We start from the raw sequence: 23,055 nt of genomic DNA, 5'->3' as shown, positions 1-23,055 counted from the left end.
AGTAGCGTGTCGTTGTTATAGATTGTACTTTACGTGCAAAACACAGGCACAGCAACATTTGATCTTTAGTGTACGATAAATTTTCACTAAAGCTGCTTAAAACGGCAGATGGTTATAGAATTCGAAGCTTGATCCATCCAATATTAGATAAACTTTAAACTCGAAAGTGAAATATGCAATGTAAAAATTTAACATCATACATGTTAAAAATATAAATGTATATTATAACGTATAACTAATTCATACACTCATAAATTGATTTTTTGTAAATTTTTTTATATTTATTTATTGGCAAATTGATAATAAACCGTAGGAATAAAAAATTATTTTAGTGAAACAAATTTTTTTTTAGTGAAAATTCCACTTTTGACGAGATACACATTCTGTCTTGTCTCGTCTAGTGGCAGCCCTGTTTACCATTGACTTTAATACAAATGTCGTCTAGTGGGTTTGAGAGATCATTTCAATTGAAATGCAAGGCAAAAAGTTGAATTGACGTCATTTTAAGTCAACTTTTATTGTATCGTTCGACTGAATCCCTCTCGATGGTACCACTAAGTAAACGAAAATATAAAAAAAAAATGAGCTGAAACAAGAAGACAAGCAAGGCCAAAAAAATCCCAAATCGATTCTAACCCATACTTATGGCCGGTTTTGCTAAGTAGAGCCGTATTCTGCTTGCCCTTGAGCTCCGCAAGCTGGGACATGAGGACGGCTTTGATCTGGCGCACCCAGGCGTGTTTGACATCGATGCTCGATGCTTGGATCGTGTGAACCTCCGAACGACCCTGTAGCCAAATTTCGAATCTTCTAGTGTCGCCTTTAACAGACTCCGTCAAACCGATTTGTGACGTCTAAGATAGCAACAAAAAATTTAATGACAAATCATCAGCCTTTATTATTATCATTATCATTATCATTATTATTAATATTATTATCATTGTCATTATTATTAATATTATTGTTGCTATTATTATTATGATTATCATTATCATTACTATTAATATTATAACTATTATTATTACAGGTTAAAGAAACCTACTTTTAAATACCGCTTGAAATGGTAAGTTGCTTTGGTGTGCGCTTGAGGCTTACTGTGCTTGCAAAATATCACAGACTTTTCGTACAAAAAAATGTGCCGCTGCGATGGCTTAAGGCGAAGCAGTCGATCCTTCTTATTGCTGCTCCAGACGCTAAAAGATCCCTGCAGAAGGAGCTCGCCCTGGGCACTCAAGTCACCCTGCATTAACAAAAGATTTTCGTTTTGTTTAGATTTGCCAAAAAAATTTCATCGTTTTATTCAGTATGAATTTATAAATTATGTAAATCACGCATTAAAAAAACGGTTCTTAAGATAAAATAATCAATTGATTTTGAAACAGTTAAAACTCAAGTAAAAATCATCTTGGTAAATAACAAACGATAAGAGATAATAAACAACAATAAAAATTGGAAATTCCAGATTTAAAACTATAAAAATAAAATTTCATTACTGTTGTTATTAGTTGTTACATGTTATTTTTTTCTATTAACATTCTAAATGACATCTCAGAAATTAAAAAAAAAATCTAAAGACTGATAACTATTATTAATCATAGCTTATTTAATTTATATTATAGCTCATATAATTTACTATTCTTTGTAATTTAACATAAAATTTTCTAGTAACAAATAATAATTCCATAAATAATAAATAGTTACTCATAATTATTCTTTGTTTATGTTACCTAATGCTAGAACACCGTAATTATAATTCAGATCTAATAAATAAATAAATTAGTAATAACTAATAATAGCTATTGAAAAGATTGCTTAGTAGCAGGTGACAAATTGATGATAATTTGTATAGTCTCAAACGTCAATTGGTTTTATTATTGGTTCTTTTGTTACCTTTATTTATAACGATTAATAATATTCAAATAAAAAAAATTTTTTCATGGGAAGGATGATTTTTAAGAAAATAAACTCATTTTTCTAAAATTTCACTTTTAATATTAAATAAATGTAAGTCGATAATATATTGCAAAATACTTTTTCTTACAACAAGTAGCTAAACTTATGCAAAAAACTAAATTTTAAAATTTTTTATTATTTTATCATTATTAGCACTATCACTGATATCAGTTTTCTATCTATTTCTGTAGATAATATTTATTTAGTTATTTATACAATAATGATCATATTTTAGATATAAATAAGTAATACGAAAACGCAGAACAAGATCTCCAACTTTCCGTGACCACACATAAATCTAAAAAATAAGTTAGCAAGAGAACTGATTTTCTTTATGTTGAAATATTTTCTTCAATTTTCAGAGGAAGAATCAAGTCTTAAAAAAGTACTTAAAAATTGGAAAACTGTTTTTCTCAAGATCAACTTATGTAGTACAACTTTGTAGTATAATGTTAACTTTACACTGTAATCAGCAAAAAATTTAAAAAAAATATTTTTTATAAATGTTTATTATCTTCAAGACCGTAATTTGAATAAAAGTGTATATAATATATAATATAGAAGAGTTGTACTTCAATTAAATCTATATTTTATTCAAACATACATACACCTTTAACAAAATGTATAAAAGACATAGCAAAAAAACTGCTTTTTCATATTTTCTTTAATTTTGAAAGTGGTTCTGTAAAATGTAAATGCAAATATTGAAAAAACATGTTTCTTTGAGATTTACAATATTATTTTCAATAACACGTGTGCAAGACTTATTCAGATGTACAAGAAAAGGCTGATATTTGCAACTTGTAAAATGTTACCTTTTTGACTATGAAGGAATGAGAATACCTTTTTCCTAACTTGGGCGTTTTTGAGGGTCAGGTGTGCCCTCGGTAGGAAAAATAGGGTTCGCACCAGGTGCGCATCCAACCAGGGCAAGCACAAGGAGTTCCTTGGGCCCTGATTCGCAGGTCTCTTGGACTTGGTGCTTGCCCTGACAACATGCACTACCAAGTACGAAAACTACCATTTCGTTTCTGATCAAAAATTTAAAATGAGGATTGAAAATGACCATTTTTGTGCTTTTATCTATGTAACTGTTGATAAAAAGGTCCAAATATAGTATATCTCTTACCTAGGGCAGAAAATATAACTAGGGTGGGGACCTAGGGAGGAAACAAACTTTGGGCCTGGCAGGGCCAGAATGCTTCTTCCCGCCCGTGAGCGAAAAGTGTGCCCTAGAGCGCAAAGCACTGTGCCCGAGAGACGAAATGGTAGTTTTCGTCGGATAAGTGCCATCGTCTCCGGGGCTATTTTGCGGCCCAAGGGACCTGCGAAGCAGCCCGAGGGACGTAAGGTAGTCACGGAGCGATGGCGCTTATGTGGCGAATGCTATTTTTCCTACCAAGGGCACACTAAACGTCCAAATGTTAAAAAAATCGCCCAAAGTAGGAAATAGTAGTTTTCCTACGAGTTTGAAAAGTCTTTGTTTTGCGAACCGAGAGGTTTGCGGCCCGAGCCGAAGGCGAGGTCCGTAACGAGGTTCATAAAGGAGACTTTTCGAACGAGTATCAGAAAACTGCTTTTTTGCCCGAGGAAGTACCAGCCTCCCAAAACCACCCGAGGGCGGAAAAATATTTTCCTACCTCGGGACGTTTTATGTGACACTTAAACGTTTACTGTACCTTCGGTAGAAGAAAATAGTTTTTACTGCATAAGTGCCATCCAACTGGGGCTTTCCTACGGTCCCTCGGGCCACAAAATAGCCCCAGTGGTGACAGTGCTTATGAGACAAAAACAATTTGCATCTCCGATTTTTTATCATAAGCGGACGACAAATACTAATAAATAATAATATATGCGTTGAATCAATATTAATTTTAAGATAAAGTAAAAAGACTCACCCCAAAGCCGGTGATGGCAGTCTGGTGCATGCTGTCATTAACACACTTGAGTACGACGAGCATGCAGTCGAGGGCCTCTTGGAGCTCACTGCAGCTTGACTGCTCGTCGCTGTACTTGAGCAAATCCTTGAGCAGCAGCTGGTACTTGGTGATCCGCTGCACGGGTTTGAGGAGGTAAGCTGCAAGAGGTAGCTTGTGGCCAAGCTTTTGCTGACAAGCGAGGAAGAATTGCGGCTCGTTTTGGATCTGCTCCCGCAATCGTTCCGAACGCGGTATATTCTGGCAATAGTAGCTGTACAGCCTGTAGAATGTATCCCTCTAGAACATTTATAATTATAATTTTATATTTCCTTACCCTCTCCTTCCTTGTATGATTTTGTATGTAAATATGGTAGTTGACTTAATAAAAATACACATCCACGTGATTGTTATTGGTCATTTTATTTGTAAGTTTATTTGTAATTGGAGGCACAAAGGAAAGACAAGCAGTATTTGTCCAGGGTGATCATAAAGGACCAGTAATCAACCTGAAAGTGATGCGCATCAGATGACAAGATCTACCATCATATTTATGAGACGAAATAAAATTTTTTTGGAGACTTTTTTTTTTTTAAACTACCATTTCGAGATAGTAAGACGTAGCGATTACTTTTAAGAGTACATTTTTTGTAAGATTATTAGTCATTTGTCCATCAATCGTATAATTTATAATAAAAGCTTTTGTTTGATCATTATATCATAATTGTGATGTTTTTAACTTGTTAATACAAAATAAAGATTAAGTGTCACAGAAAGTATTATTAGTAACAGAATCTTTTAAAAGAAGTCATATGTGGTCAAAACAGTTACGTTATTAAAAAAAAATTGTCAATGATTGAAAAATAAAGCGTACATATTATCTTACAGGTGGCCACACTTACCCTTTGCACAAAGCACAACGCAACAAGCTCCGTGTTGGATATGCAGTTCTCAAGATCTCTCAAGAAGGTGTCGCTGTGAAAAATGTAAATGTCCTCGAGATTTCCAAAGAGAAGGTCAGCCTTGCCGAGTAGAGCCGCAGGCACTAGATGAGTCATGGCCTCGTTGTTCATCTCCAGCTTGTAGCCCTTAATTATCGAGCCAAGCTCTGCTACGTAAATGCGCTCGGTCTCGAGCAACTCGGTGAGCACATGGCCACGCTTCTGGCGTAGCGCTTCAATATCTCGGGGCTCACTTTCTGGTGATGAAACCTCACCCACTTCATTGGGTGGAACCATTTCCATCTAAAATATACATACATGCATACTTACGTATATCGACGCCTTGGTCAAAGACAACGCTTTCTCAAAATCGCCTTCAAGAAAATCATAGATCAGATATATGTGTTGAAAAAGCGCTAACAGACATTTTTATTCTCATATCTTAAAGTGGCAGTACTTTCTATTTCTTACTGTCAATTATCATATCAATTGCCGAAGTAGACAAAGAACCTTATTATCAATACGAGAAAGAAAAATTTGTGTATCGTATTCATGTGATTTTAACGTATCCTTCGATCATTTTTTTGCTACAAGTTAAGGTAAAAGTACCAGTACGTGAACACTTCCTAAAATTGCACCAGTGGATTGAACAGCTTGAATAAACTATTTTCAATTTAAGTGGATAACAAAAAAAAAATGTTTCTGATATCCTTTAATCGTTCTTTAGATAAAACAAAATTTATATTTCAGTAAGTCTTTGTACTCAACGAGAAAAAAATTATTTATTTGTGCAACTTGTATGAGGTGGCTTGTGAGACTGTTCAGGTACCTACTGGTACCATTAGGTTTTACCTATGCCCAGTACTCGAACACATAAAAACGATTGAAATCACTGTTAATCAATAATAATAGTATGTCAAGCCAGTCGTTATAGTTTTCATAATATGTTACCAATGAAATTAGAAAGAAATTTTTCGATTTGGTTATTTGCAATACATAATAAAAATTGAAATCAGTAGAAGGCAGCTAACATAACCTCTCTCCCATTTAATTAACATGGGATGTTCAAGTACTCGGTCAAAAATACGTATCGGTACCAATACCTGAACACGCTGTTCATCTACTGGGTCATTGGTACAAAAAACTTTAAAATTAATTTATTAATTGTACACATGACCTAGAAAAACTTTTTTGTTTTCTTTTGATAGGAAAAAATATGTACTTACTGGCGCAATGACTGTTTTGTTGTTATGCAATTCAGAAATTCGATAAAAATGAGAAAACAAAGACTTTATGGAAAAAGTGTTTATGTATTGGTACTTTTACCTTACTAAGGTCATCAAATCTTTCGTTTTTCTTGGCTATTGATATGACGTTTAGGAATCTGTGCCTTTTCAGTTTTTGCTTCCTTACAATAATTAACCAAACAGTAAGGTGAGTGACCCTATTACCGTGGCCCCTCCATAACCGGAGATTGTAAAAAACGGCTGATTAATTATTGCATAGTGGAAGTTTTCAGTAAAAAGAAGTTGTTATATTTTAATAATAAACTGTAACATATAAGAAATAGTTGAGAGAAAAATTGTAACTTATTTGTAAAATAAACGGCATCCATACGCAGTATAAGGTACCACGCTCACGTTAAACGGTCAGGCACGTACACCGTATACCGTAGTTAGTAAACAAACAGTTAATATAACCTTGTTAACAAGAAAAATTCTGCACGGGGGCGGTGAGGGGTATGTGGTGGGCCACTGGAGGTTCGGGGGAGGCAGTGGGGTCTGGACAAAATATGAGCTAAGGTGAAATAAGAGAGAAAACAACGGAATTTTACCTTACTTTGTGGGGGGTTGTGTGGGGGCGGAGGGGGGTTAACGAGAATTATGGGGGGCTGTGGGGGGAAGTGTGAAGTTAATGTGAAATGTTCCATTCGAATACATCAATGCCAGTAGCAATTGAGCCCAGAATGAACGTCAAAATAAAATAAAAATTACTTTCTTACCCTTGGCATCGTATTCGCTTTTTTCAAGACCCGTCCCGGTCTGATACACTGCGGAGCTGGCTGTAAGGGCTTAGCTGGCTCTGGAGTCACGGTTTGTATAGGCCTCGTTGGTTTCATCAGCTGCTGCTTCAGCGCCATGATCCTCTTATCACACATCAGAGACACATCTTCTATCCTTTGCAAGACCTATGTGCAAATAAAATTTAAACTTGAAATTATTCACGTATTACATACCAATCTCCAATGATATACCGATACCTGTGTCACGAGGGCTTTGGTCTCCGGTATTATCGAGTCTTCGAACACACTTGTCGGATGATGGAACTCTTCCGCAGTCTCGATCAACGACTGGAGCTCCTGCAGAGCCTGGTCGGGTGGTGTCGAGCTGTTCTGGGCAGCCAACAACTCTATTCCACGCGTACACCACGTGTTTGCCTGATCGAGGACAAAAGAAGTAGACGTACCAACAAAGGTGTATCGCACGAACACATTGGCGTCGTGCCGAGTATTACCTTGTCTATGTGTTCCATGAGCTCGCGGCACTTGTTGAGGGTGTGCAGTCTGCGCTCGAGCCTTTGGCCGAGTATCGTGCAAACCCTCTGCAATTCGGCGCATTTGGGCTCGACGACCTCGGCCGGACACTGGTGCCTACCGGACAGCAATCGCTGCCCGGCTGTGATCACTTCCTCGGCTCGCTCGATGTCTCCCTAAAACCGCGTGCACATTGTAAACAATGTTATGAAGGAGGCGTCATCCGTTCATGCAAACATTCGTGATGATGATAGGAAGCGTAGTAATTTTCTACTGTGGTGATCCGTGAATGGAGAAAAGATCTACTAAATACTTTGTTCATACTGTGAAACTTTAGTAATCTTGGGGTAGTTGGGGTGTTCAAATACAGGAATTTTCGAATTACGCTGATAAAAACATTTTTTCGATCGTACATATGTATTGTAACCACAGTTTTACGGCAACAATCGATGCAGATCTTTTCTCCTACGTGTATAGCGTTTCGAGGCTATGTGTAGCTTTATTTTTAAACTACTGTTGTTAGAACCATTTTTCAAAGTAACTTTTGCTTCGAAATCCATACGATGTGACATTGATGTGTTTTTAAAAACAAAGTTGCTGAAAAAAAAGAGAAAAAGAAATGGCTTCATTCGTCGTGCAACGAACATGATACGTACATAGAGTCATCGATACTGGCATTTTTGTGAAAGCAGCATCGTATTTGTTTGGATGCAGTTAAAATGTGCTTCAATCTATTGAGATTCGAACTCAAGAAGTTACGTTATACTCTGGGAGCTTCAAATGTTCATCACAACGTATACAAGGATAAAGAAATGAAGGTTGCCGGTGTCGGAGAGTATATTGATCATTGGTGCTTCAGTTGAGTTCATATCCCAATACAATTTTTTTAAGTGAACGAGATCGATGGATAAATTGTGTGAAAAATATGTACGAGCCAACGCCATAGACGAGAAACATGTCAAGTCGATACTTCAACAATTGTGTTTGTTATTCCAGAAAAAAAAATTTTATTACAAAGTTTTCGGTGAAAACAAAAATATTCGGATATCGTTCACGAAAAATGGTTCATCCAAATATTCCAAACAGTTTTAAAATATTTACTCATTAAAACCCTCGATTGATCATAAGATTTTGTACTCAAGTAACACGTTCAGTGGAGTTTTTCTTTTTTTTTTTTTTGTTGAGTGAAATTTATGCTACTTTTTAATTCATCACATCAAAAGAGTACAGAGCCAATGAAAACTTTTACCCTGCATGAAAGCGAGAGAGAGAGAGAGAGAGAACTATGGTTGTAGTTTGAACCATGTTTCTGCTCATGGACAATATTTTTTGTCTACGGCGTCGGGAAAAAAATGTGTACGTTGTTCAACTGAAGAAAAAAATTTATTGTAACAAAGTTAGGTATAATGCAGTAGTGAGAATTTTTTCTCTAAAATAATTTTTGACTATATTATAAACAGCAAATAATTTCAAAAACTTACAAAATCTTAAATAAACAATGATTTGCATACAAGTTTTGTGATTTAAATTCGTTTTTACAACTTTCGACTACTTCTACGTGTACAAGTGATCAAAGCGTTCTAAGAAAAAAGCTCATGATATGTAATGAAAAGAAAAGTCTATGGGTGACAGAAAAGTTGAAGATGATATCGAAAAACCTTGCAATATTTCTATAACAGTATATGTTAAGAATAATGAATTTTTGAACGTGGATTGCTTACCAATACCCAAATCCACATGGTATGCAACAAATAGGACTATTGACAAATGAAAGGAAAGCGGTGCAATGTGATATCCTTTTTTATTTCAGCATTTTTGTGCTTGATGTGCAATGTGTGTTGATAATAAAATGAAGGGTAGCTCGAATAATAGGCGTACAAATAAATTTTCGTTTCATCTTTTTTGTTTTTTTCAATGCATTATTAAGTAGTGAATAACAAAGAAAAAAATCGTATCGACCAATATTTAAAATTCGAGCAAAGAAAACGTGACTGCGTGAATTTTGGTGAGAATAAAGAGAAAAAAAACACTAATGTCACTGACAAACAAAAAGTGCAGTGCTTTTAGACGAAGAACAATTAAAACGGCACGTCGAGTCAGCGAGTGATAAAACAATTCTTGCATTGTGCTCATTGGCCAAAAACAATTAATTGAGTTAGCTATTGTGTCATGATACGTTTTCTACCACGTTGGCGCATCGAAGCGCCCGAAGCGTTAAAAACGAGAAATAAGAAAAGAAAAAAAAAAAAAAAAAAAAAAAAGACAGAAAGAAAGAGGGTGACAGAGAAAAAGTGGCACATAGCCTGACGAGAGTGCGTTTTGTTGTGATGTATACAAAAAAGAGGTTGCGAGGATCGGTATGATCAAAGCTTACCCGGCATATTCTCTGGAAGGCGGAGGTATCCCGCAATAGTTGGTCGACCCTAGTGACGGTCTCGCCGACTTCGGTCATCTCGTCGAGAGTTTTCAAGTGCTGGTCGAGACTCGCCTGCAGCTCCCGGAAGTCCTGCTCGAATTGGCGTAGTGCCAGGCAGTGTCGCAGCCGAGAGCTGTGGTGCGTCCAGAATAGGTCGAACGTCCGTTCCGTCTCCTCCAGCTGCACCAGTAACCTGAAGCGAATTGGAAAAACATTTTTTTTTACGTCTTACGTGACTCTACTCCATGTAATGTTATAAATATTTTTGTTTTGCTTAAAGAAGTAAACGCTACCCACTCTTTGGTGATGTAGTATAATAACGGTAACACTTTACAGCTTAAAACTGCAGTATCAAAGATTTTTCAATAACATTTAACAATGAAATAAATACTAACTGACAGCTTAACCTTTACACTTACGAAACATGTAATACTTTTGTCGTAAATGCGAAGTTAGATGTGTTTCAAAAGTATTGATAAACTATAACTACATCAAGAAGAATCCAAGTACACGTCTAATAAAAATTATCTTTAATGTAGTAAAATTTTTTTACTACAATCCCTTAAAACTTATTACTGAAAACCAATTTTTTTTTTCCAGCACAAAACTAATACGCCTGCAAATTTTGTGGCTTGCTTGGGTCAGCTTGTGCATGTGTACCTTTTCGTTTGCTTAGTTGCATACGTATACCAATAAGATTAAATTAAATTTTAAAAACAAATTTTGGTGATTATAAAATATATGTAAGCAATCAAGGAACAAATATAGATTTGCGTCGCGTGGGCTTTTTTATGGTTCAATTTTCACTACCACTATCTTGATTAGTATAATTATTACAATTGTACATTTAAAGTTTATGCAAAAAAAAAGACTTTATGACGAGGTTAAGTTTGTTGTAAAAAATACAACACAACGAGTATTTTGATATTACTACTTGGGCTGGATGTTAAAATTCTGTTAAATAGTTTATTTCACAATATTATCTGCCAAAATTTACTACATACTATTTTTCATAAGCAAAAGGTAGTTAAAGTATATCAGTATACAAGTCCACATTAACGTTACCATGTAAAAAGAAAAATCCTGTGGCTATTCACACCCAATCCACGTAAATATGTGGATATAAAGAGCTATGTCTACGTTTTTATGTGCATGGATGTAGGGTTTACGATATCCACGTGAATCTTAATGATACTATACCCACACCCATCAAGGTCTTATCAATACTGCAAAAAATCCACGTATTTACGTAGATTTGGTGCCCAGTGGAATAAAAAGAAAAAACAATAAGTTAATTATTCTAGCGGTAGAAGGGACCAAATCAAGTTTTTGATGTAAGAGAGGGCCACTTAACGTTTTAAGATGGTTACATTAAATACACGAAAAAGTTATGAATGCATTGCTCTCGATGTTTTCATAAAATAACAATGTGAACGAAAAACTTACGATTAAAATTTATCATTATTGTTCATTTATTTATTTGACGAGATTACACAATCCAAAACAATAGCAATGATATTACAATTATAATTCTGCAGAGGTAACGCTTTTACCTGTCCACAGGCCGGTACAATGTAGGAAGATAAAAGTATTAAATTTACTAACTAATTTTTGTATACTGATCTCAATACTAACGTAAGATTCAATTTTCGTTTCGTATTTATATAATAAAGACTTGATCTATTATACATTGGATACAGTTTTCTTTATATTTTTTAATTTTTCTCTATAGCATTTGTATCTACATAAATGTAAACATCATTATTCAATTAGTCTGTTTACCTTAGTCGTATACTAATACTTTCTCATACCTTCTTTTTTGGTGCATTGTTAGTTCTATGGTTTTGTTCGTCAATTAGTTTCAGATTTATAGGCAACTCATTGTAAAGTTCTATAGCTTTAATGTAACTTTTTAGTGAAAAATTGATGAAAATATTAAAAAATACAAAAATAATTACTACTGCATTTTACACATAGAAGTGGTTAAAAAAATTGTTGGATTTTGTTAAAACGAATTTTTTGTCCAATACGTTTTTTTTAGGTACAATCCTAATGGCCAAGATGGCAAAAAGGTGATTTTTTGTGTATTTGGATACAAAGTTGCCATTTAAAACAAGATTTTGGAATTGAAAAGTTGTGGATCATTAAAAGATAAACTCATAAGATGATTTGTGAGTACACTGCTGTAGCCTAATTATTGAAACTTTTGTTGAAGCTACAATTTTTGCCCTGACGATAAATTTATCAGTAGTGCCAAGCACGTAAAAGCTCAGCCTTTTACATTACATTAAGGCGCTTGTTATGAATTATTGTTGTCATTATTAGTTACTTCCAAAATCATTATATTAATGTGAAGAACAATTCACTTGAATTAAAAATATGATCAAAATAATTTCACCTAATAAAAATACGACCAAAATGATACCCAGATCCATATGAGTCACGCATGCATTATAAAAAACACACCAGACAACTATTAACCCACTATTAATAATAAATCTTCCCCCTTGTTTGGTCAACTCCATCCGAGTTGCTTTCTGGTCCAGAAACCCCATGACAACGCGTTTCCGCATCAAAAAAATTGATCCCCAACCACCTACCCCCACAAATGTATACACTCTATGATGAAGATTGTCTCACCTTTCGACCGCAGCGACATTTCCCAGCCGGTCAGCAGTGCCCTTGCCGGTGAGCTGTCTGACGCTGTCGAGTAGCGCCTCGCCGTTGCTAGCCGCGCCGAGTATCTCCTCCTTGAGCTCGTTGTACTCTGCCTGTTGCTGGCTCAGCAGAGTCGTCGTCGCGAGCGTGTTGTTCGGGAACTCCACTTCGGTGAGCCGACGCGTGTACGAGTCCAGGGCCAAAGACACATCCTGCGTCATCGACGAGAACTTCTCGAGGTTCTGCGGATCGGGGTTGCGGTGGAAGCGTTCATTGGTTTGTATATTTTACTTTCTTTGGTTCTCGATTGTCAAATTTGGTTGTTTTTTGTTTTTTTTTTTTTGTTTTTTTTGCATGCTCTTAGATAAGATTTAGGTAATAGAGTGAGAATTTACGTGCAATATAGAGTCCTGTGTGGCCATCGGTGTTATTGTTTTGTTTGGTTTATCGTGCGCATGCAACCCAAGTTCAATTTAAGTATTTTCTTTTTTACATCAACTGAAATATCAAGAGGGCTTTGTGACAGCATAGGGCAATTCGACGCTTGTAACATATAATTACGTACAGTGAGATTTTAGTGTTGGGTTGATAAGCTTCTAAAGTGTTGTACGTACGGTTGATTGCAGACATCGAAGAAAGGTAGTTTAGTGCCACTATCGGTTAGCGCAAAGATTCGATGTAAAAGGGTTTTTTTTATCTAATATTCATTACAATTTTCCTTTTTTTAAATGTAATACGTCAAAGTGGTTTTAAACAATGGTGTACTCTCATACACGGAAACAATTTTATCCGTCCATTTACGTATACATGAACGAGAATTAGTGTACGTTGTCACTATTTTTTTAAAGATGTTGACCTGATTCAACACAACGAATTTCGTTCTTGATATTTTTAATTTTCGTACTGACGTGCTCGAACCAAATATTCGGTCACCACATTTATTCTCTCTGTTCCGTTTTCTAAAAACAATTTCTCGCTTTCTTTGGATTCAAAAGCCTCACTTGTATTTAAAATAAATTAAAAAAAAATCTGTTTCGGTTTCGTTACAATGTGAACTGGTTCCATCAATTATTTTAAATTTATAATCAAATAACTTTATTAAAACTCAATGATATTAGGAAGCTCTAAATGTAGTTTGGATAAAAGTTTTAAGAATTTCATTAAAAAATTTTTTGGCATGTCCGAAGCTCAATAAAAAACCAATTTTTTTTTTCTTTTCATAATTTGACCTCAACGCATAACGTTTGCTATAAAAAATGTTAAAAAAACAACTCGTACAGGACAACTTTTAAACTTGTGTAATAGACCCAAATCTAAGTAAATGAGAATAGCATTAATCAGTACTGGTTGTTACAGGAGATACATTTACACATAGGATTATAAAACAAAAACTAAAGAACTTGAAAGGGTAAAAATTAAAGTTGAAAATAAACTGACATCACAGCATCAGTGGTTATCGTTCAATACTTGGAAACATTCATACTTAGTGTGTGCATGACTCAACGAAAACCCCGGAAAAATTATCGGTTACGAAAATGTATCATTGATTCATTCTACCAACTACGACTGGCCAGAGAGAGACTACGCTATAGGAAATAAAACTAGGAAAGATAAGCAATTGTGCACCGATACTAAAGCGAGTGGAGCTAGGAGTTGATACAACGTTGATAAAAGTATGTCATTACGATTCGGTTCTTTATCCAAGTGTGATGGCAGTAAGGCAAATCGCCCCCGAGAGACTCGGTCAGCTGGTCCTTGTCGATGAAGCCGTGAAGCTCGACAACGTCCGCCAGCACGATCACTCGAAACTTAAAGTCTTTGCAGAAGAGCTTGTTGGACACCTCGGAGATAGCTTTTTGGAGGAAGCCTATTGGACGAAGTACGTACGCCACGTGAACCAGGCCGGGAAAGAACGCCTTTGAATGGGAAGATGATTAGAAAAAAAATCATTATTTAACCATGGATTTTGATACGATATCTTATCTTTTTGTCTCCAACAGTCTTTTGTAATTATTTTTAGCCTAACTACTGCTTTATTGGTTAAACGATAAGTTAACGGTGTATTATAACATGTAAATCAAACTCGGTTAATCAAGTTATCATTATAATCACGTTGCACTAGCGTAACATATAAAAAAAATAGACTCACGGATATTTTCAAGAGTACAGTTTTCACAGAATTCCACTTGTCGTTCCTTCTGTCGATGATTAAGTGAAACCCCAAGTCAGCCTCGTGTAAACTACAAGGGTTGGAAAACAATATATGTCCTTAAAACTTTCAACAGTATCGAAATTTTTGATTCAAGGAGTTGTTTAACAACATGTACGTACGTTGGAACTGATGTGAGGTACAGCATCAATCGCTGGTATTCGAGATCGCTCAAGTTATGGAAGTTGCCGTTGTCTGGAAATGTAATAATGGGGCATCCATCACGTGTCTTACCACCTGTGGAAAAAATGGAACATATTCGTTTATTGTAATACTTTCCAATTATACAGATTGGTAGGGCATTTTATACAAAATAACAGCTTTTTGTTGTTTTGAGATACGTAAGTACACACTTATTTTCTCCAGCTCATATTTACAAAAAAGTGAAGCTCTACATGTGCGAGTTTGTTTTGAAATTTGCAAGTTCATCGCTTTAAAGCTGTAAAAATCACTTAACGATGGATACTTACAAAAATGTATACAAGATTCCTACATTAAATAGGTTTATGATTGCCCTACTAGATAGTACGAATCATAATCAAAGTTTACGGTCTACCTATTCATAGAGTGTATTTGAATTCACGGCGCTTATCTCCTAAGTTCATTTTAATAATTTTTAGAATTGAAGCACTGGCTCAAATTGTTTATTTTCTAGGAAAACCAAAAATACACAATTAACAAAACACATTAAACAATGACTGGCGATATAAGGAATATTTTTTGTTGCGATCACAATTAAATATTTATCTGTCTGTCGATATCTAAATACCTACATGTCTGTGCAATATAAGCAGAATATTGTAATTTATGTTAAGTAAATGTCCCTATCAAGGAATATTGTCCCTATGGCGGAACGATTTCTTATTTTTTGTACCAAAATTTTTATTGCTTATTTATAAGTTTACAAAAATTACAATAAATAGCTTAAAATATCTTTAAAACTTTTTTAAAAATTTTATCTGAATCCACCGATATGAGAAGTAAATAAAAAATAATTTAAGAATGTGCACTTTCTGCATCTAAAATTTATGAGGATAAGTGACACTTACTATGAAGAGAGAGGATTTCTTTACCCATGCTGTAACAATTGTAAAGCATTATATGAGCTCGGAGTTAAATTTTTTTGCATGTATTGAAGCTATACTTTCGATTTATATGTATAGTTTGATGAAAAACTGAATATTTTTATTAATTTTCGCATGTTCCGTTCCATGTTCATTGTTGGTCAAAATGTACATTAAAAGGAACAGCCAAAATAACGCGTTCCTCATTACCTGCGTAAAAAAGACATCTTGTCCCCATCGTGAAGCACACTTTACTGGTCGTTATTATAACGTATTGAACAATTTCGCAGTGTTGAAAGTACTATTTGTTTGTTTAATAAGATCAGATTTGTCATTGCTCATCTTAAATTAATTGGTAAGTAATGTTAAATCACAATAACTTGAAAACATAAAACTTAACCTTAAAACTCTATTCAACATAAAGTATCACTTATTTATTTTAGATTTAAGTATACAAAAATGGCAAACATGGGTGCCAAAAAAACAAAAAAAAAATTAGCAGAGCCTTTAAATTTAAACTCTCCTGAGATACAGTTGCATTTCGACGCCTCGTACGAAGACCAGCACAGTTTAGATTTTGCAATGTTATTTTAAACGGGAAAATCTGAACTGTACTGATCTTCGTGCGAGGCGTCAATATAATATTGCACCTTAACTTGGTATTTTAGACCCCTACAAATTATTTTGAATAATCACACAAGAATTTCAAAAAATATCTTTCTCTCTGTTTCTCTTACTTTGTTTCAAACACTTCAAAATAATCCAACATACACGAAAGCAATAAATCTTTGGAAATGCTTAACAACATTTTTATACTGCCTGAAAAGTGTTTGCCAAAAAAAAAAAGGAAAAAATTAAAGGAAAAGTAAAATTTGTCGCTGCATGCAAATCTGATCCGTGGTATAACATCCATAAACAAAAGGAAGATAAGGAAGCTGAATAAAAAAGATGCAAGAAAAGAAGAATGATTTAGTTGTTAAAAAAAACAGATATAGAAATCAAGGAGATCGAAATCAAAATATTACAAAAAACAGGTGATGGGAAAAAAAATTGCAAGAAGAAAAAAAGTCTTAGAATGATACAAAGAAAGAGTTAGACTTGCAAATTAAAACTATTTTATTAAATATCAAACAAGAAAAACCGTAGATTACAATTTATTTGAATCTAAGATTTTGTATTGAAATGTACTCAAACTAGAAATATTATGATAAAAAAAAAGTTTAACTAATGTAAAAAGGAAATAAGAATAAACAATAATTTTAAGTAATAAAAAGAAATAAATACGAAATTTATAAAATAAAAAGTAAATTATATATATTTCACCTTGGCTGACCCCCTCTCAGTTATTATTACCTTTAAATTATACATAAACTAGCAGCCCCCCGTCTCGGCTTCGCCCGAGACTTACTAAATAAAACACCGTAGTGTGTTGACATGTAATGTGAAACATTTTCAGTTAGAAATTTTACACATATTCCTGATACATCTAAGAACAAAAATCTTCCTATTAAAAACATATTTATTCGGAATCCATATAGTTTATTTGGTTAAATAATAAGGTGTAAAAATTCAAAAAAATTATTATGCTGAAAAGTACCGTGCGTTCTTTATGCCATAAAATAATCGGTGGCCATAAGAAGCCGTTGATTTACAGTTTCTCCCGTGTAATTCACGAAAACGGCTATTTTTTAAAGCTGTTAAGATTTTAAACCCCCAAAAAATTAATATTAAAAAAAAATTTTTTTTCATACTTTACAACTTTGTTACCAGAGCAACAAAGTCTTGGACCTTAAATCCTACATTTTTATTGCTACAAAAACACAAATACATTTTCTACTCATTAAAAAATCTGAAGTAGGATCTTTAAAGATTTCAGAGATTGCTGTGAGGGGACAATGAAAAGCTGATTTCTCACGTTATGGATTCTTTATTTGTCTATTTTGACGCTGCTGTTTCAATCTCGATAAATTTTCTGCGTCAGTTTCTTGACGCCTAAGTAAAATTGTATTTATTAGATACACTTGAAGTTTTTCTTCCGATTCACCCTCTTGCAACTTTTGGCATGCTTATAATTTTTGTGACCCCTAAAGTGTGTTTTCTGTCAACTTTGTTAAGTTCTAATATATTTAATGGCTAGGTAGTTCGACGTCCGATGGCCCTAAAAAAGACCGGTGAGCTTTTTAAGTTAACTCTTTCTTGACTGCATAAGGTCCTACTCGCCATAAGGTTGGAGGTGTGACGGTAAATCTCGAACCATATTGCGTATATCGAAGCACGCAATGAGACCCCAGGTAACGCCCATGGCAGAGTAGATAAGGGCCTTGACCATAGTGCAGAAGATGCTGGGTTCTACGATGAGTGGGAACTTAGTTAAAAAAAAAATAAATAAAATTTAAAAAATTCAAAATATGTGTTGTGGTGATGGGGTGTGCTGTAATGTCCTTCTGAGTTGTAAAGGAAACCGAAAGTATGGCATGGGGGGGGGGGGGCAAAGAGAGAGAATCAAGGAAAATCCACTTATGTCACACTTTTTCTCAAAAATGACATTTCTCAACAGTTATGTAATACACTTTTACATCTTAAACGTAATCATGAGAAGTCAATGGACGACAAATAATATTTACAGACAGTTATACTTTATAAGTGGATAGATCTGACCGAACGACGTACTAATGTATGAACTTGACACTAACAAACCACTTAATTACCAATTATAAATAATCTTTTAATTAGAGATTTGAGCTTATTTTTTTTGTCGATTTAATAAACAAAATATTTTCTCAATTTATCAATCGTCACGCTTTCCGTACTGTTTAGCCATAGAAGCTGACGTTGATCACGATACATACTTCGTTTTTTCGGCATGAGCGAGTGTAGAAACTTTGAGTTAGTGTCCAAAATGTGCCATTTATAGCATTGGATTGGCTTCAAAATTTCGTTTTTTTCTAATATGCTTTAAGATGGAAGATTGTGATTATACTTTAGAGGTATACCCATAGCTGTGTTTACACATTATTACCCGTCAGCTAACTTCGAGAGAGATGTAAAAACAGCGCCCTCCAGCAAGGAACTCGAGAACGATTTGTAAATACTTCTAACACGTTACCAGTATACCTATATGACCGATTGCAGACACGTTGGTCGGACATATAGATATACTGACTACAACGCTAAGCAATTAACACATTCACGAGTGTCTTGCCTAATGGCATTTTTTATCTATGCTAGCTTCAAATCGTCTATTTAACGAATTGGAAAACAAGAGCTCGGTGGTCGAGTGGTTAAGCGCGTATGAAGGCGCTAGTCATATTGAACATTGAGTTGCCAGGAGATACCGATGGTACGTGACCCGTCTAGGGGTATAGAGAATCTTGTCTCAGATTATACCCCTCTTTGCGAACGACCTCACCTCTTCGAACCCCTTGTGATGCACCGAGTGCACACACATTTTTTTGTAATTTAATCAATTGATTTATTCCTTTTTTTTCTTTTTTTCCTGATTATAACTAACATGGGGTCGAATCCCATCAAACACCATATTTTTTTTCCCCATAAATATTTTTATATTTAATTTTGATACCACAATACTCAAATAAAACAAAAATTTTGCAAACATTTTTAAGTTTTTGCAACAAAAAAAGTTAATTTTACTTTTTCTGATCAAGTTTATTCCATGATTTTAAGTTTAGGCCCTATGCTTTTTAGTCTATAATTTCTATAATTTCACTTGGTCCTTTATTAACAGTACAAACGATAAAATGTGCGTTATGATGTTTATAATACATTATTCAATAACATTTGAGATACTTTTTCGATCAAATGAATTTAAAAATATCACATTTAAATATAATTATAATATTAACGATATCAGTAATAGGCTAATGAAAGTTTTAGATTGTTGAAGCTTTTAACTACAGCACTAAAAAATTGTCAGGAGAACAGATTTACTATTATTTAAGTAGATGTTTTTGGTGTCTTTACCTAAAAGATGTTTATTGAACAACTTTAATTGTAGAGTGAACTTTATACTTCAAATACTTTTTTATGGGACCAAGGCTTTTTGAATAATTACTTTAAGAACTTCTTTAATCTAATGATGATGTATTTAAAAATTTTTTTTACATAGAGGAAATAATGTATCGTCAAAAAAAGTATCTGAAAAAATCGTTGGAATTTTTTTTAATGGCGTTAGAATGAGGAACAAAAACATGTCATAAAAACATCAGTGGACAGCAAATGCTTGGTTACCCAAAAATGAAATTATATACTTCTATGAAATTATTTGGCCAACAGTATCACGAGTGTAAAAAAATTTTCTGTGAAACAATATTGTGTACAAAGGTAATGCAGTCATGGTGGGAATGAGTGTATACAGTGTTAATTTATATTTTAAAATATAAGAAGTTAACGATTATAAACGATATATCACTATACAATACCATTTAATTACTATATCAGATGGCCAGTCCAAGACTACATATTTCATCGAATCTTCCGATGATTTCAAAAGAACTTTCTACTGCCTATGCTGATTACATCTGTAATATTATCCTTACATCTATCACATATGCTCCCACACTTATTTGTAGTCCATACTTAATACCCAAAACATAATATTGTATACAGAAAATTAAGAAAAACCCATCCTATAGTATTGCTTTCTTCAATAGAGTAGTATTACATGCCCTAGTGAGATTCGTTAAAATTATTTTTATTTATAACGACGCATTAATTTGCCACGCAACTTTAAAATGTAGTCACTCGTATTATTACTATATAAAATAATATACATAGTATAACGTCGAAGACGTTGGTGTCTAAAGCACCTTTTTTATTTGCAGATTCAGTTGTTTTGGTGATCTTAGATAGGGAGATTGGTTAGTGATACTTGTCCAGTGGAGGCTGTCCCGTTGGCTCAAGTTTTTTTTCCTACATAGCTGTTATAGGTTTGCCCAACGCAGATCTTGGAGAGGATCAGTGATTCCTGGTTGAATTCTTAGAGTCGAGAGGGTAATATAGGGTCGTCGGTCACCGGGTTTTCCAACCTTGCGAAGAACAACTCCTCAGATGACGTCTGCTAGTGAATGGCTGACTTGGTTTAATAGTGCCCGTCTTTAGTTAATATAGTCTTTTAGTCAGCGAATCGCTTCCGGAAATGGTAATAAAAATGTATTTGTTGGTAAGGTAGTTTACACTTAGGTGGCCCCTAAAAAGAACCGATGAAATTGATGGTTAAGTAGGGAACCTAAATACTTATAATGGCCCTAAAAAGCACCAGTGGTGAAACTTCCAGGCTATTCTTTATTATTATTCCTGATGATGAAGAGCTGGCTACGGGTTGCTTGATTCTTACCCTGGGAGTCTCGATGTACGGAGACTGTGATGGAGGGAGGTACGTTGCTAACCAAAGAATATCTCGTCTCGGGTCGTCCCCCGGATAACCAACTGCTCATCTTTAGACGGGAACATATGGGTAAGCGCATTGGGGACGCGATGATCAAGAAGGTAGCCGATGTGGCTGCCCATGCCCTACAGAGCTCAGTGCTGTTTTCCCTTGCTTACATTTGTAGCCACAAATTCTCTAACTGCACCAGGTGGGATGGTGGAACTCCCTCACAACTCTGATGAGTTGGAGCAGATTGTGCCCTGGCTAGATATGTCTCCTGGTATTGTGGCAGAGACGGCATCGGTTGGAATTAATTTTTTTTTTTGATCGCACTCGTCGAGATTCAGGGTGAATGGACACCCAGGTCCCTTCCCCCTTAGAGAAGAGTGTCTACCGTAACCGGGATACCCAGCTGCGAGACTATTATCAGCATTCTCTGAACAGCTTGATGAGCTGCCGAAGTTCGACTATATAGCTAACGACACGCTCCGGCCTATTATAACCACACTTATTTATTTATGTTGCAGGTAGCTTCGATTTTATGTCGACGCCACCTAGCGGATTTTACTGAACTAAAGTGAAAAGCTGGCGTATTTTTGCAAAACTTTGAGCTCATTTATTGCTATTGTTATTAAATTTTTTGAGATAAAAACTGTACTAAAACCATCTAGAAAGTATCATGAATCAGTGTGCAAAATTTCACTAAAATCGGTTTAGTAGTTTTCGCGGTTAGCGATTACAACGGTTTTAGCGCTTCTGCTTTATATATTAGTAAGATAATTTGAAAGTTCTATATACATTCATTTCAAATCATGTTCCGCGATGGGGACAATGACTGCGGAACAGTGCTGCCTAACTACTGCAGACGTTCCGTTTAATGTACATTTTGATCACCTTCTTATTTATCACATAAATTTTTTAATTCTGCTTAAATTTTGATACAAAACAGCAACCTACGTTCAAAAACAGATAACCCACCATTATTGATCGAAATTTTATGATTAAACGTTAAAAAAAATTTTTTATCTGTACTAAAGGTAAATCGATACCAAAATTCGTTCCGTGGTAGGGACATTTACCTATCTACTTCAACGAGTAAAATTTTATTTTTTTGTACTGTATTTTATATAGAAATCGTTGTTCTAAATGACAATGCAATATAATGATTATGGTATTATTATTAATATGATTATGAGCTTCCTTCAGATTTACCATGTTAGTTTTTTTATCATCATAGCTGCACAGAAAAAATTTTGGATTTCATATTTTACTGAGTTTGTTAGTACAACTTCTTGATTTTCAACGTTTTCTTTGTAATATTTAGGTAAAAAATTTTAAGCTTGCTTTCAAAATAATTGTACATAAAAAAGCATAAAAAAACGTCATTTTCCACTTTTTTTCATACCAACACGTGTTACTCAGTTTTTTTTATCATCACTACAATAATAATTCTTGTAAAAATTAGTCATATCTTCAGACCACAATAACAGATTTTGATTATCCAACGTACGAAGTTTATGTTTTCTTACATGTAAACAGGTTTAAAGAAAAATTTTAGAATAAAATAAATTTATACCATAGGATTCTGAAGATAGATTTTATTTCAGTCTGAAAATATTTATTTTTATAAGATTACACGTACGTGCTCAGACGATAAAAATAAATACAAATATAATTGAGTATTTTTTTAGAAATCTTCAAAGAATTTTTGTAAGTCCAAAAATATTTCATTGAAATTAGGAAGTAAAAAAATTAAAATTTTATTTTTAAATTAGTTTATCATCATAAATCATACAAAAGTTTTTTTTATTCTGAATTAGCCTAATAACTTATTTTAATTTTTTTTTTATTAACATAACACTGCGATTTTTTTGGAAAATCACGATGTCTTAGACATAAGCCTACTTATTTTAACTAATTACTGTTTGAAGGGTTTGTTTCTTTTATTCTTATTGCTGCTTCAAAACAAAGTTTTATTT

The 23,055-nt window shown here is 34.3% G+C and overlaps 1 protein-coding gene across 1 annotated transcript in view; it reads right to left on the bottom strand.

Annotated features, from left to right (window-relative positions):
• LOC106644420 (guanine nucleotide exchange factor DBS) overlaps positions 1-23,055 on the bottom strand; it is a 62,015-nt gene that overhangs the window by 5,032 nt on the left and 33,928 nt on the right. Inside the window, exons 3-14 of the mRNA XM_014359911.2 lie at positions 14,749-14,863; positions 14,567-14,657; positions 14,103-14,333; positions 12,400-12,659; positions 9,718-9,952; positions 7,325-7,519; positions 7,071-7,247; positions 6,813-6,998; positions 4,772-5,113; positions 3,852-4,169; positions 1,043-1,240; positions 637-854 (exon numbers count right to left, since the gene is read on the bottom strand). Coding sequence (XP_014215397.2) covers positions 637-854; positions 1,043-1,240; positions 3,852-4,169; positions 4,772-5,113; positions 6,813-6,998; positions 7,071-7,247; positions 7,325-7,519; positions 9,718-9,952; positions 12,400-12,659; positions 14,103-14,333; positions 14,567-14,657; positions 14,749-14,863 — 2,566 coding nt within the window. The remainder of the gene's footprint in view (positions 1-636; positions 855-1,042; positions 1,241-3,851; positions 4,170-4,771; positions 5,114-6,812; positions 6,999-7,070; positions 7,248-7,324; positions 7,520-9,717; positions 9,953-12,399; positions 12,660-14,102; positions 14,334-14,566; positions 14,658-14,748; positions 14,864-23,055) is intronic.

Source organism: Copidosoma floridanum, unplaced genomic scaffold (assembly GCF_036245765.1).
Source record: "Copidosoma floridanum isolate Cflo_tuat_1 unplaced genomic scaffold, Cflo_Japanese_pri ptg000013l, whole genome shotgun sequence".
Classification (NCBI taxonomy): domain Eukaryota; kingdom Metazoa; phylum Arthropoda; class Insecta; order Hymenoptera; family Encyrtidae; genus Copidosoma; species Copidosoma floridanum.
This window is presented reverse-complemented; position numbering and strand designations above follow the sequence as displayed.